Here is a 13,323-nt window from a genome sequence, read left to right on the forward strand (position 1 = left end):
AGTCTTTCAGCATCCTAAGAGGATCGCTGGGCTTCGTGAGGAAGACAGACTAATAAGGCAGAGTAATTGTCTAAGTCAACTTCCTTACCAGGTACCCTTATATATTTGGGTTTTGTTATGATATAACTGTCAAAAACTCTAAGCATATACGCTGTAAACTTAATTAACTCTGGTCTCTACCCACCACCATGGGTGTGAATCAGCTATTATATATTCACCGGCTAAGTTAAATATTTAAAAATGATATTTTAATTATAAAATAAATTTTTGAATATACTTACCCGGTGAATATATAAATTAAAGGCCCCCCTTCCTCCCCGATAGAGACCCAGCGGGATGAGAAAAATTGGGTCTGTTTACATGTATATGCGGTATCTGGCCGATAGTTGGCGCTAGTGGGCACACCCGCTACCTTCATAGCGATCGCTCGCGAGTTTTTGTGTGTTTTTCTGTCGAGCCGCCGGAGGCTCAGCTATTATATATTCACCGGGTAAGTATATTCAAAAATTTATTTTATAATTAAAATATCATATTGGCAAGATGGTAAATGGGGTGCAAGCTTTGTTTTGCAATACAGTAATGGACTTCACTTCTTTTGAAGCAGCACTAGCCCTTTATTATTATTATTATCATTATTACTTGCTAAGCTACAACCCTAGTTGGAAAAGCACAATGCTATAAGCCCAGGGGCTCCAACAGGGAAAATAGCTCAGTGCGGAAAGGAAACAAGGAAAATTAAATATTTTAAAACCGTAACAGTATTCAAATAAATATTTTCCTATATAAACTATAAAAACTTGAACAAAACAAAAGGAAGAGAAGTAAGACAGAATAGTGTGCCTGAGTGTACCCTCAAGCAAGAGAACTCTAGCCCAAGACAGTGGAAGATTTTCCCTTCAAAGGAAAGCGAGACTAAAAGACTAAAGGCCTACCCATTGTTTGCTCTGGGTTCTTTCCTAGAAGTAAAAGCCTACTTGATATAAAATGCTCTTTTAAAGCCATTTTTCTTCTTACTAAAGAACCTGAGGGTCACCATAATGTGAATGAGGTTATTTACCTTCGATAAAGATAAAATTCCATGACATCAGGGGGATCCATGTCTTTCTTTAAGAAATCCTCTCTTGATAAACTTGCGCAGCCTCATGGAGGTGTAATTACATATTTGCCTGCTTCTGTTTGAAGGATATTCTCTGTATTTTAGGACCCTTGTTTGCTGTTGGGGACATCCCATTATCCTCCTTCTTAGATTTTGTGGGTGTAGATTATTTGGGAACTTAAGTACGCAATGTTGTGTATGAGATAAGAGAGATGTGTTTGTATTTTTATTTTTTTATTTTTTTTTTTAAACTTTAACTAACTTGTACTTCATTGTATAGCAAAGTCATTTGCATAGGGAAAGTTATCCTTACTGAACCTACTTGCGGTAAGTTTCATCTACTTCTCTTGCCATTTGCAATAAAAAGAGAAATACCAAGCTGTGACAAATAAAGCCAATAGCTGATTGGATTATAACATTATATCATTGTAGTATTCAATACATTTTAATTCAACTTTCAATTATATATTGCCAACGAGGTGGATTTAATTCTCCATACTGGATCACCACTATCCCTCCATCTAACTAAATGGGGGTATTTAGTACGTTATTGTTGGGGAAGAATCACCGAAGTAAAGTAAATTTTCATAAAATCAGTTATTTCAATAATATCTGATATTTATATAGTACACATCCTCTCACTTGCCCAGAATCCAAATAGACTCAAAAGCAAATGGAAGATGGTTGTAAGCATAGGCTTACTACTAAATCCTGGTAGTGAGGGTTTAAACGCCTAGGCAGGCTACATCAAATCCAGGAAAATACTTGGTTAAACTTTTCCTTTTTGCTAAGCTCATGCTTGAAACATATAACAGGAATATTTAGGTAAGTATTGAAATAAAGTTTATTGATAAAATTTGTTTTTCAGGTTTAGCCTTGAGAGACAAAATCTTACTTGAAAATGTTTATGAATTTTAGGATACAGTATTCAAAGTACAGTATTATAGGTATATGTTTTGTAAGTACTGTATTTACAAGGCATGGGAGAGTGAATAATTTGTGGCAATTCAATTGTTTAAAATTAGAAATTTTATTTATGGTATTAATTGCCAAGTTGTTTTAGTTTCTGTGTAAATGAATTAATTAATCAGTTCTATTAGAAGGGATGGAAAAAAAAGACTTTGATGTATACTCAAACAAATTGAAATTGACATTCTTCTTCATTTGGGATGTGTCTAGACTGTATAGGTTGCTGTTATATCAGATTAGTCTAACATAAAGTGCTCTATACTCTAATTGATTTGTATGTGAAAAAATAATAATTTTAAATTTGATTTGATTTTATATACATATATTTATTTGTAGAATAGTGGAGTGTCTTCAGATGAAGTTCAAAAGTGTATGCAGCTTCTGTACTTTTGCCCTCTGACAGTGGAGCACAGAATTGCCATATTACAAGAACTGGGTCTCCTAGGTTTGACAGCCTCTCATTATACAAAGTAAGTTGATCCAATTATATAGAACAGCTTTTATGCCTTATTCAGTTGTGTTCGTAACATGAAAATTAATGTATAAATCCACTTGCATTGTATTAGCAGAACGTTATTATTTTTTATAGAAATAACTCTATAATTAAAACAACAAAATAATTTTTTCCAAGCTCAGCCATTCTACTGTTTGTTTCACTATACTCATCAAAACTATAACTGTTACTATTAAATCTTATGTACTCTAATCCTCTATTTGCGATATTTGGTATCATATACTTTACTCTAAATGGGCTACAAACATTATTGCTGTCTTCATCACTTCCAGTGTTTTATTTGTTGTTTTTGTTAAATTTTGTAGTGTCTTCATTATAGTGATGTGGTACAGTAGTTAGTATTTCTGAACCCATATGAATAAATATTTTGAGAAGTGATAATTAAGGAAAGAAAATTAAAAACTTAATTTTGTTCCTTTGCAGATACAGACATTCATCCTTTTAATTAAAAATATCATGCTTAACCCGAAACAAGTCATTGAATTTTTAAGTTTGGTAATAGCAGGTGATTGAGGGTCTAAACTCACCTGCTTGAGTATATCGAACCCCCTTTCCCAGGTAAGAAAGTAAGGAATGTGGGAGATTCATGTCTAACTTGAATCTGTCAATAGTCACTGTTACTTTAGTTGTGAGCATTCCTGTGTTCAGGGTTCCCTTGTGAAGAGGATAGGCCGGGGTTTCCTTGGAGGTAGGCATATGTGGTATGTTGTCTGTTGTGTGGTCATGTAGAGTGAGAATTTTTATTCTGTTTCATCATTTAACCTGATTACCTACCAGGCTCGTTCTCATGCCCGAACATATATATTCTAGTGGATGGGGACAGTCCCCATGATGTGTTACTGGTTGTTCATTCCCTTCTGAGTACAGAGTACTGTAGCTCGGTAGCTCTGAAACCCTGAGAAGCAGGATGGTACTTCCATACTAGTTACTAGGAGAGTTTGTGGCAGGTGAACTCGCAGATCTTACCAAATAACTTTCTTGGGCTTAGCTGTTCTAGAAACCCTTTTGTCTCATCCGCTGACACAGCAAAGGAGGGGTAAGCTGTCCTACTCCTTTGCAGAGTAACCAGTAATTCTGTTCTCTGATAAAGGTCCTTTTTCCTAGAATGGATCAAGGCAGAAGATACTAACTTTGCTGCTGCAAATTCAGTGACCTTGGAGTCTGCTGCCATGACGTATTTCCAAGCGATATCATGGATTGATCAGTGGTCACTTGTATAAGCGTACTTGCTAGTTTTATGAGGAAAGCTATCTCAGGACGATGCCCTTACTTTCCTTTCTCACCAAACAGCCATCATGTGTGCGAACTTTATCTTATGGAAAATGGATCCATCACACTTTCCCGAACATGTTGGTACTGAGATTGCCACAGCTTTGTCGAATACTGTAGATCAGTGCTGATGTGGATAGTAGTGGACGGGTAGAGAACCGACGGACAGGACTCCGTTATACCCTGTGCAGTTTCCAATGGGGCAGTCAGTCTTCTTTTGGGTAGCCATACCATCCAGCTCAGGTGAGAGTAGAGCACTTACTCTCTCATGACCTCAGTAGGATAGTTCAGCGACTTCTTCCTCTCTGAGGACACCGGAATGTGTTATATCATTTTGAGTTCCCTCTCAGGCTTATTCCATGAAAAATGGCAAGTAAAGGAGGAGGATGGGCGAGGCTAAGGTAGGCAGTCTCCCTAGTTACCGGCATCAAGTACGGTTCGGCTTGTCATGTCATTGATCAGCATGCTAGTGACATGAAGTCATGCCATTGTGATGTGTATCCTTCATGATGTTTACTTGCTGCCCTACAAGGTACATTGGCCTTACCCCATCCGCACAATTAATTCCAATCCTTACTGTCTTTCCAGAATCACAGAAATCTCTGTCTGTCCCTGCCAATAGAGGTGAAGATGATTGTGGTAAAGAACGGCCATGAAGTCATGAAAAAATCTCCAGTCGTTTATAGTCTGCTCTTCCTAGTAAAGAAGTTGATGGGAGGATGGAGGCTGATCATTAACCTCCAGGTTGAACCACTTTTTCCATCAGACTACACTCCAGATGAAGTGAAATTAGTGCACAGTATTCTGTAATGTCTTCCATATTAAAAGGAGACTATGCTTTCGATGAAATTTGAAAGATGCATATTTTCAGATACCTGTCCATTAGACCTCTTGGAACTACTTCTGCTTTGTTTTTGAAGTTGAGCTGTATTAGTTCAAAGTCTTGTGCTAACTAGCATTAGCAAGAGAGGAGAATTCAGTGAGTTCCCTCATCTTGTGCACAATGGAGGGATGGGATTCTGTAATTATCATTGTCATACCAGACTTTGTTATGAAGTCCCAGTACCTTTTGGTCAGTGACGAACATCCCTTCAATATCAGGTGAACTGTATCTTGAGAGGCTGTTTGTTCTGTTGGGCACTACTTTGCTACTTGAAGAGGAATTGTTATCTCCCTCTCCTGTGTCACATTCTTTTTATTAACCCCAGCAGGGGCAAGAAAGAAGTGATCAAAAACTATTTCCATCTAGCTTTGTGAAACTTTTTCCATGCAGATGTAGCTTCTATCAGAGTGGACCTCAGCCCTCTTGAGCAAGAGCTAACAACCTTGGCCCTGTCAGTAGCTTGCTTGCATATGGTTTTGTGCATAGAAGCTGAAAGGAAGGGTCTGATGGGTTTTCACCACCATCTCCTCTCCGTACATGAGGGACATTACCCATAGCCCCTTGGACCCCTCCCTTTGGGTCCTGAGATGGCTGCTTAATAGTTGTGTAGATTTTCTAGCTCCATCACATGAAAAAATTTCATTTCTTCTAAAGTAGTGTGTTTGGCAGAAGTCCTGGGTATAATGACTGGTTCTTCTACCTTTTCCTTTTTTTCACTCTTGAGCGGATGCAGTAGCCACAACTATTACACACTGGTCACATATCTGAGGCTAGTGAATTGCATGATGGATTATCTTTCTTTCTTATTATATTACAGAGGGAGGACGAGTTAGTATCTTGCCAAACGTATTTTCTCTGATATGCCTAGTTTGACACATCCAACACTGTCTCCCTTAACAGGGAGATAGGTTTTCATGACCTGATATTTGTTTCTAGTTAAGCCATTACTGGCTGAGGTACTAACAGGTTCTGCATCCCTGTGATTAGCTGTTAAGATGTTGTTAGTCGCTTTTCTTGCTCCCATATGGGACCATGAAGGATGACACCTCCAGGGAAGAAAAAGAACCTTTTATGTTTGGTTCTTGCATACTGCCTCCCACCAATCAGTGAGTCTTCCTATTTTAAAAGGATGAAAGATTTATATAAACGTAGGAACAAATATCCATCCATATCCATATACCAAGGCACTTCCCCCAATTTTGGTGGGTAGCCAACATCAACAAAGAAACAAAACAAAAAGGGTACTACTCTCTACGTTCCTCCAGCCTAACCAGGGACTCAGCCGAGTTCAGCTGGTACTGCTAGGGTGCCACAGCCCAACCTCCCACAATTCCACCACAGATGAAGCTTCATAATGCTGAATCCCCTACTGCTGCTACCTCCGCGGTCATCTAAGGCATCGGAGGAAGCAGCAGGGCCTACCGGAACTGCGTCACAATCGCTCGCCATTCATTCCTATTTCTAGCACGCTCTCTTGCCTCTCTCACATCTATCCTCCTATCACCCAGAGCTTTCTTCACACCATCCATCCACCCAAACCTTGGCCTTCCTCTTGTACTTCTCCCATCAACTCTTGCATTCATCACCTTCTTTAGCAGACAGCCATTTTCCATTCTCTCAACATGGCCAAACCACCTCAACACATTCATATCCACTCTAGCCGCTAACTCATCTCTTACACCCGTTCTCACCCTCACCACTTCGTTCCTAACCCTATCTACTCGAGATACACCAGCCATACTCCTTAGACACTTCATCTCAAACACATTCAATTTCTGTCTCTTCATCACTTTCATTCCCCACAACTCCGATCCATACATCACAGTTGCTACAATCACTTTCTCATATAGAACTCTCTTTACATTCATGCCCAACCCTCTATTTTTTACTACTCCCTTAACTGCCCCCAACACTTTGCATCCTTCATTCACTCTCTGACGTACATCTGGTTCCACTCCACCATTTGCTGCAACAACAGACCCCAAGTACTTAAACTGATCCACCTCCTCAAGTAACTCTCCATTCAACATGACATTCAACCTTGCACCACCTTCCCTTCTCGTACATCTCATAACCTTACTCTTACCCACATTAACTCTCAACTTCCTTCTCTCACACACCCTTCCAAATTCTGTCACTAGTCGGTCAAGCTTCTCTTCTGTGTCTGCTACCAGTACAGTATCATCCGCAAACAACAACTGATTTACCTCCCATTCATGATCATTTTCGTCTACCAGTTTTAATCCTCGTCCAAGCACTCGAGCATTCACCTCTCTCACCACTCCATCAACATACAAGTTAAACAACCACGGCGACATCACACATCCCTGTCTCAGCCCCACTCTCACCGGAAACCAATCGCTCACTTCATTTCCTATTCTAACACATGCTTTACTACCTTTGTAGAAACTTTTCCCTGCTTGCAACAACCTTCCACCAACTCCATATAACCTCATCACATTCCACATTGCTTCCCTATCAACTCTATCATATGCTTTCTCCAGATCCATAAACGCAACATACACCTCCTTACCTTTTGCTAAATATTTCTCGCATATCTGCCTAACTGTAAAAATCTGATTCATACAACCCCTACCTCTTTTAAAACCACCCTGTACTTCCAAGATTGCATTCTCTGTTTTATCCTTAATCCTATTAATCAGTACTCTACCATACACTTTTCCAACTACACTCAACAAACTAATACCTCTTGAATTACAACACTCATGCACATCTCCCTTACCCTTATATAGTGGTACAATACACGCCCAAACCCAATCTACTGGTACCATTGATAACACAAAACACATATTAAACAATCTCACCAACCATTCAAGTACAGTCACACCCCCTTCCTTCAACATCTCAGCTTTCACACCATCCATACCAGATGCTTTTCCAACTCTCGTTTCATCTAGTGTTCTCCTCACTTCCTCTATTGTAATATCTCTCTCATTCTCATCTCCTAGCTATGCAAACATAAGTCCAGGTTTAACTTCCCCTCAATCACCCCTCTCAGTCTTTAGGCCAAAGGTGAAAATTGGCTTGACCCAGTCAGTCATGCATATGACGCCCACTCACCTATCTTTTGTACATCCTGTAACTACCTTTTTCAATATTAAACTTACCCGATAATCATGTAGCTGTCAACTCCGTTGCCCGACAGAATTCTACGGGAGGGATACGCCAGCTATCACTATACTAGAAGGGGGTGTACTCACCAGCGCCACCTGTGGCCAGGTACTGCAGTACTTCTTGTTGACACCACCTCACTTTTTCCTCTGTCGTGCTTCCGGCAAGACATTCTGGGATACGCTTATGATTTTGGAGTATTGTTCACGGTTTTTGGTGAAGTATTTCTCTAAGATTTCAGCTTTCGCTATACTGGAAACTTTTCTAATTAGCTTAGATAGCTTTTATTTGGTTTTGATTAATGGTTAACGATCTTTTTGCTTGATTTGGAATCCCCCTTGACTAACTCTTTGATTCAAGATGTCTGACCTTTCACAAGCCCCACCCCATAGACGATGTAGGTCTTGTAATAGGCGTGTTCCGAAGGCCTCGGTTGATCCTCACACCGCTTGTTCTGACTGTAGGGAAAGACCCTGTCAGTTGGAAGATCGATGTGAGGAATGCGCCGGACTTTCGGAACTTGAATTTGTTCGATTTCTGAAATATTCAACCAAGTTAGAGAGAGAGAGAGTTAGGAGGAGTTCTTCTCGCTCTTCACTTTTTTCCTCACCTCATGATCCTCAACCTTTTCCTCCCCCTGTAGTGACTACCCCCGAACCTTCTATTTGTGCTCAACCTGATATGTCCGATGTTTTGCGTGCCATTCAGGCTTTAGGTGACAAAGTGGAATCGGTGGTTAGTGACCATAAGTCTCTTATGGCAGAAGTCAAAGAACTTAAGGTCAAAAGTGCAGTGGGAGGTGATAGTGCCAGTGCTGTGCCAAGTGCTAGTGTCAGTGTGGTGCGTGAGGGTACTTCTGTGCGTGCCAGTCGTCCTCCCAGTCCGGGACCTCTTGCAAGCTCCCAAGCCCAGGGGAGAAGCAATGTCGAAGGGCAAAAGGGTTCGGCAGGCCTTGATCGGCGCACAGAAGTATCCTCGGTGGTTGCGGGCGTGTCTTACAGAGACCGTCACTCCCACCCGCAGACGATTGAGCCCGTCTTTTACTCGTCTGCGGAAGAAATGTCAGGGAGAAAACGCTGGACTCAGGTCTCAAGACCTCTCAAACGCAAAGTCCAGACCTCAAGAGCTCTACAACCTGGTTGCAGTTATTGGATTAGCTCTGACTCTCCGCAGTCATCAGGTGACTGCACACCTCCTAAGAGAGGTAAGGTGATGCCGCAACAGACCTCATCTTCTGTTAAGGCTTTGCCTCAGCAGACCTTAGCGTCTGTCGACCCCAAGATGACTTAGCTGCAGTCCATACAGTCACAGCTTGCGGTCTTAATGCGTGAGTGTCAGGCTGAGAAGGTTACACCTCCTCCTGCGATCGCTCCACCTCACCGCAGTCCAGTCTGCCAGGCGTACGATGTTGAGGTTCCTCAGGATACCTTACCGCGTACTGAGTTGCCAGTTTCCAGCGGTGTGCAGCAACCTCCGCCTTCCTTAAGGCAACCTCAGCAATGGGAGCAGGAGTCTTATGCCTTACTTCCTCCGCTTCCGCTTGCGGTTCCACCAGCGAGGCAACAATCTCTTGAGGTACGACAACCTCTTCCATCCATGAGGCAGCCACCTCAGCACTCGCTGCAGCGACCTCAACCCTCCTCAAGGCGAGAGCCTCAACTCCTTAGGCTAGCACCTCAGGAACCTCAACTCGCGAGACAAGAACTGCGTTCTGCGCAGCCGCTACCTCAACTCTCGCAGCTCACACCTCAGGAACCTCAACTCGTTCCTCAGGAACCTGCTACTGCGCATCCGCAACCCTTACAGCAAGCGCAACTCTTGAGACAAGAAACTCATGCTAGGAGTCAGCCACCTCAACCCATGCGCCTACCTTCCTCTACTCTTCTTGACCAGTCTTTGCAGCCTGAACCTCAGGTTTTAACTCAGCAACAGAGACTTGAGGATGAAACCACAAGCGTTTATGCACCCGCTTGTTCAGATTCTGCTGTTCAGCATACCACTGTTACAGTACCTCTCACTTCGCTACACTCTGGTGATGAGGTTTCTGAGGAGGAAGCTGCGCACCTGGATCCCTCATCAGACGTGGAAGAACCCAAGTCTTCTCCTCTACCCATTGACTTTCGTAAGGTCCTGGCTCTTTTCAGAGAGGTATACCCGGACCATTTTGTTTCTGCTACCCCCCGCTCTCCTCCTTCTGAGTTTTCGCTGGGCATGCAACCTGTTAAGTCAACTTATACTAAGCTCGTCTTTGCTAGGTCATCTAAGAGAGCTTTAAGAATATTAGGGGAGTGGTTGCAGTCTAAACAGCAACTAAGGAAGACTTCCTTTATGTTCCCACCTACTAAGCTCACTTCTAAGGCGGGTGTATGGTATGCCACAGGAGAGGAACCAGGCTTGGGAGTCCCTGCCTCTGCCCAGGCTGACTTCTCAAGTTTGGTCGACTCTCCTCGTAGATCAGCAATGAGGCGCTCTAAGGTTTGCTGGACCTTCTCCGATTTAGACCACTTCCTAAAGGGTGTATTTCGTGCCTTTGAGATGTTCAATTTTCTAGACTGGTGCCTGGGGGCCCTGAGCAAGAAGACCTCCCCTGCGAACAAGGACTCGGCCATGCTTTTAATGTCCTGCATGGATAAAGCAATTCGGGATGGGTCTGGCGAGCTTGCTTCAATGTTTGTGTCAGGAGTTCTTAAGAAAAGGGAGCAACTTTGCACCTTTCTTTCTTCCAGCATCACACCTTGTCAAAGGTCTCAACTCCTTTTTGCTCCGCTTTCTAAGTTCTTGTTTCCCGAAGAGCTTATCAAGGATTTGTCTGCGGCCCTGATTCAGAAGGACACTCATGATCTTGTGGCCTCTTCAGCTCGTAAGACTAAGGTTGCTCCCTCAGTTCCCAGGACTTACCGCACCCCAGTGGCTGATACTCCTGCTACAAGGTTTATTCCGCCCTTTCGTGGCAGAGCCCCCAGCCGAGGAAGCTCCCGTCCAGACTCTTCCAGGAGCAGATCTAGGAAAGGTCCCAAGACTTCAAAAGGCAAACACTGACTCTCCTCCTCTCCAGACAGCAGTAGGAGCCAGACTCAAGACCTTCTGGCAAGCTTGGGAAAGGAGAGGTGCAGACGCCCAGTCTGTCAGGTGGCTAAGGGAGGGTTACAGGATACCATTCTGCCGCAAACCCCCTCTGACCACTTCTCCCATCAACCTCTCTCCCAACTACAAGGAAAAGGACAAGAGGCTAGCGTTGCACCAGGAGGTGTCGCTCCTGTTACAGAAGAAGGCAGTGGTTATAGTCCGGGACCATCAATCCCCGGGCTTCTACAACCGTCTCTTTCTGGTGGCCAAGAAGACAGGAGGTTGGAGACCGGTGCTGGACGTCAGCGCGCTCTATGCTTATGTCACCAAGCAGACGTTCACTATGGAGACGACGAAGTCGGTCCTAGCAGCGGTCAGGCAGGAGGACTGGATGGTATCGTTGGATCTGAAAGACGCTTACTTTCACGTTCCTATTCATCCAGACTCCCAACCTTTCCTGAGATTCGTTTTTGGAAAGGTTGTGTACCAATTCCAAGCCCTGTGTTTTGGCCTAAGCACAGCTCCTATGGTGTTTACGCATCTGATGAGGAATATTGCAAAATTCCTCCACCTATCGGACATCAGAGCCTCCCTTTATTTAGACGACTGGCTGTTGAGAGCCTCCACGAGTCGTCGCTGTCTGGAGAGTCTCAACTGGACTTTAGACTTGATCAAGGAACTGGGTCTGTTAGTCAACTTAGAAAAGTCCCAGCTCATTCCCTCCCAATCCATAGTTTACCTGGGAATGGAGATTCGGAGTCAGGATTTTCGGGCTTTTCCATCGGCCCCAAGGATAAGCCAAGCCCTAGATTGCATCCTGAGCATGCTGAAGAGGAACAGTTGCTCGGTGAGACAGTGGATGAGTCTCACAGGGACCCTGTCATCATTAGCCCTGTTCGTCGAGTTAGGGAGACTCCACCTCCGCCCTCTCCAATTCCATCTAGCAGCTCATTGGGACAAGGATTTGACGCTCGAAGCAGTCTCTATCCCGGTCACCAAAGAGATGAAGACCACTCTCTTGTGGTGGAAGACCAACCTCCTTCTCAAGGAGGGCCTATCGTTAGCGATTCAGACCCCCAATCTTCATCTCTTCTCGGATGCATCAGACTCGGGCTGGGGCGCGACCTTGAACGGACAGGAATGCTCGGGAACGTGGAACAGGGAACAGGAAACGCTCCACATCAACTGCAAGGAGCTACTGGCAGTTCATATGGCCCTAATGAACTTCAAGTCCCTCCTGCTAGGCAAGGTGGTGGAGGTGAACTCCGACAACACCACAGCCTTGGCTTACATCTCCAAGCAGGGAGGGACCCATTCGAGGAACCTGTACGAGATAGCAAGGGACCTCCTCATTTGGTCAAGAAGTCTAAACCTCACTCTAGTAACGAGGTTCATTCAGGGCAACATGAACGTCTCAGCAGATCGCCTAAGCAGAAAAGATCAAGTCATCCCCACGGAATGGACCCTTCACAAGAGCGTGTGCAACAGACTTTGGACCTTGTGGGGTCAGCCTACGATAGATCTGTTTGCCACCTCCATGACCAAGAGGCTTCCTTTGTACTGTTCCCCAGTTCCAGACCCAGCAGCAGTTCATGTGGATGCTTTTCTGCTGAATTGGTCCCATCTCGACCTTTACGCATTCCCACCGTTCAAGATCATCAACAGAGTCATTCAGAAGTTCGTCTCGCACGAAGGGACACGGCTGACGCTGGTTGCTCCCCTTTGGCCTGCAAGAGAATGGTTCACAGAGGTACTACAATGGCTGGTCGACGTCCCCAGGACTCTTCCTCTAAGAGTGGACCTTCTACGTCAACCTCACGTAGACAAGGTGCACCCAAACCTCCACGCTCTTCGTCTGACTGCCTTCAGACTGTCGAAAGATTCGCTAGAGCTAGAGGCTTTTCGAAGGAGGCAGCCAGTGCGATTGCCAGAGCAAGGAGGGTATCCACTCGTAGAGTCTACCAATCCAAGTGGGAAGTCTTCCGAAGCTGGTGTAGAGCCAATGCAGTTTCCTCTACCAATACCTCTGTAACCCAAATAGCTGACTTCCTTTTACATCTAAGGAATGAGAGATCCCTTTCGGCTCCTACGATTAAAGGGTACAGAAGTATGTTGGCTTCAGTTCTCCGCCACAGAGGTTTGGACCTTTCTTCCAACAAGGACCTTCAAGACATCCTTAAGTCTTTTGAGACTTCTAAAGAACGTCGTTTACCCACTCCAGGCTGGAATCTAGACGTAGTCTTAAGGTTCCTTATGTCTCCTAGGTTCGAACCTCTCCAGTCAGCTTCCTTCAAGGACCTTACCCTCAAGACTCTTTTCCTCGTCTGCCTTGCAACAGCTAAAAGAGTCAGTGAGGTTCATGCCTTCAGCAAGAACATTGGGTTCACATCCGAA

General features: G+C 44.1%; 1 protein-coding gene across 2 annotated transcripts in view; it reads left to right on the plus strand.

Annotated features, from left to right (window-relative positions):
- The window catches only part of mTerf5 (mitochondrial transcription termination factor 5), a 72,181-nt gene that overhangs the window by 27,124 nt on the left and 31,734 nt on the right, over nucleotides 1–13,323 (plus strand). For both annotated transcript variants that reach the window (XM_068362917.1, XM_068362918.1), the window contains one exon: nucleotides 2,402–2,535. In XM_068362917.1, coding sequence (XP_068219018.1) covers nucleotides 2,402–2,535 — 134 coding nt within the window. The remainder of the gene's footprint in view (nucleotides 1–2,401; nucleotides 2,536–13,323) is intronic.

The sequence above is a fragment of the Palaemon carinicauda genome, chromosome 39, assembly GCF_036898095.1.
Source record: "Palaemon carinicauda isolate YSFRI2023 chromosome 39, ASM3689809v2, whole genome shotgun sequence".
Classification (NCBI taxonomy): Eukaryota; Metazoa; Arthropoda; class Malacostraca; order Decapoda; family Palaemonidae; genus Palaemon; species Palaemon carinicauda.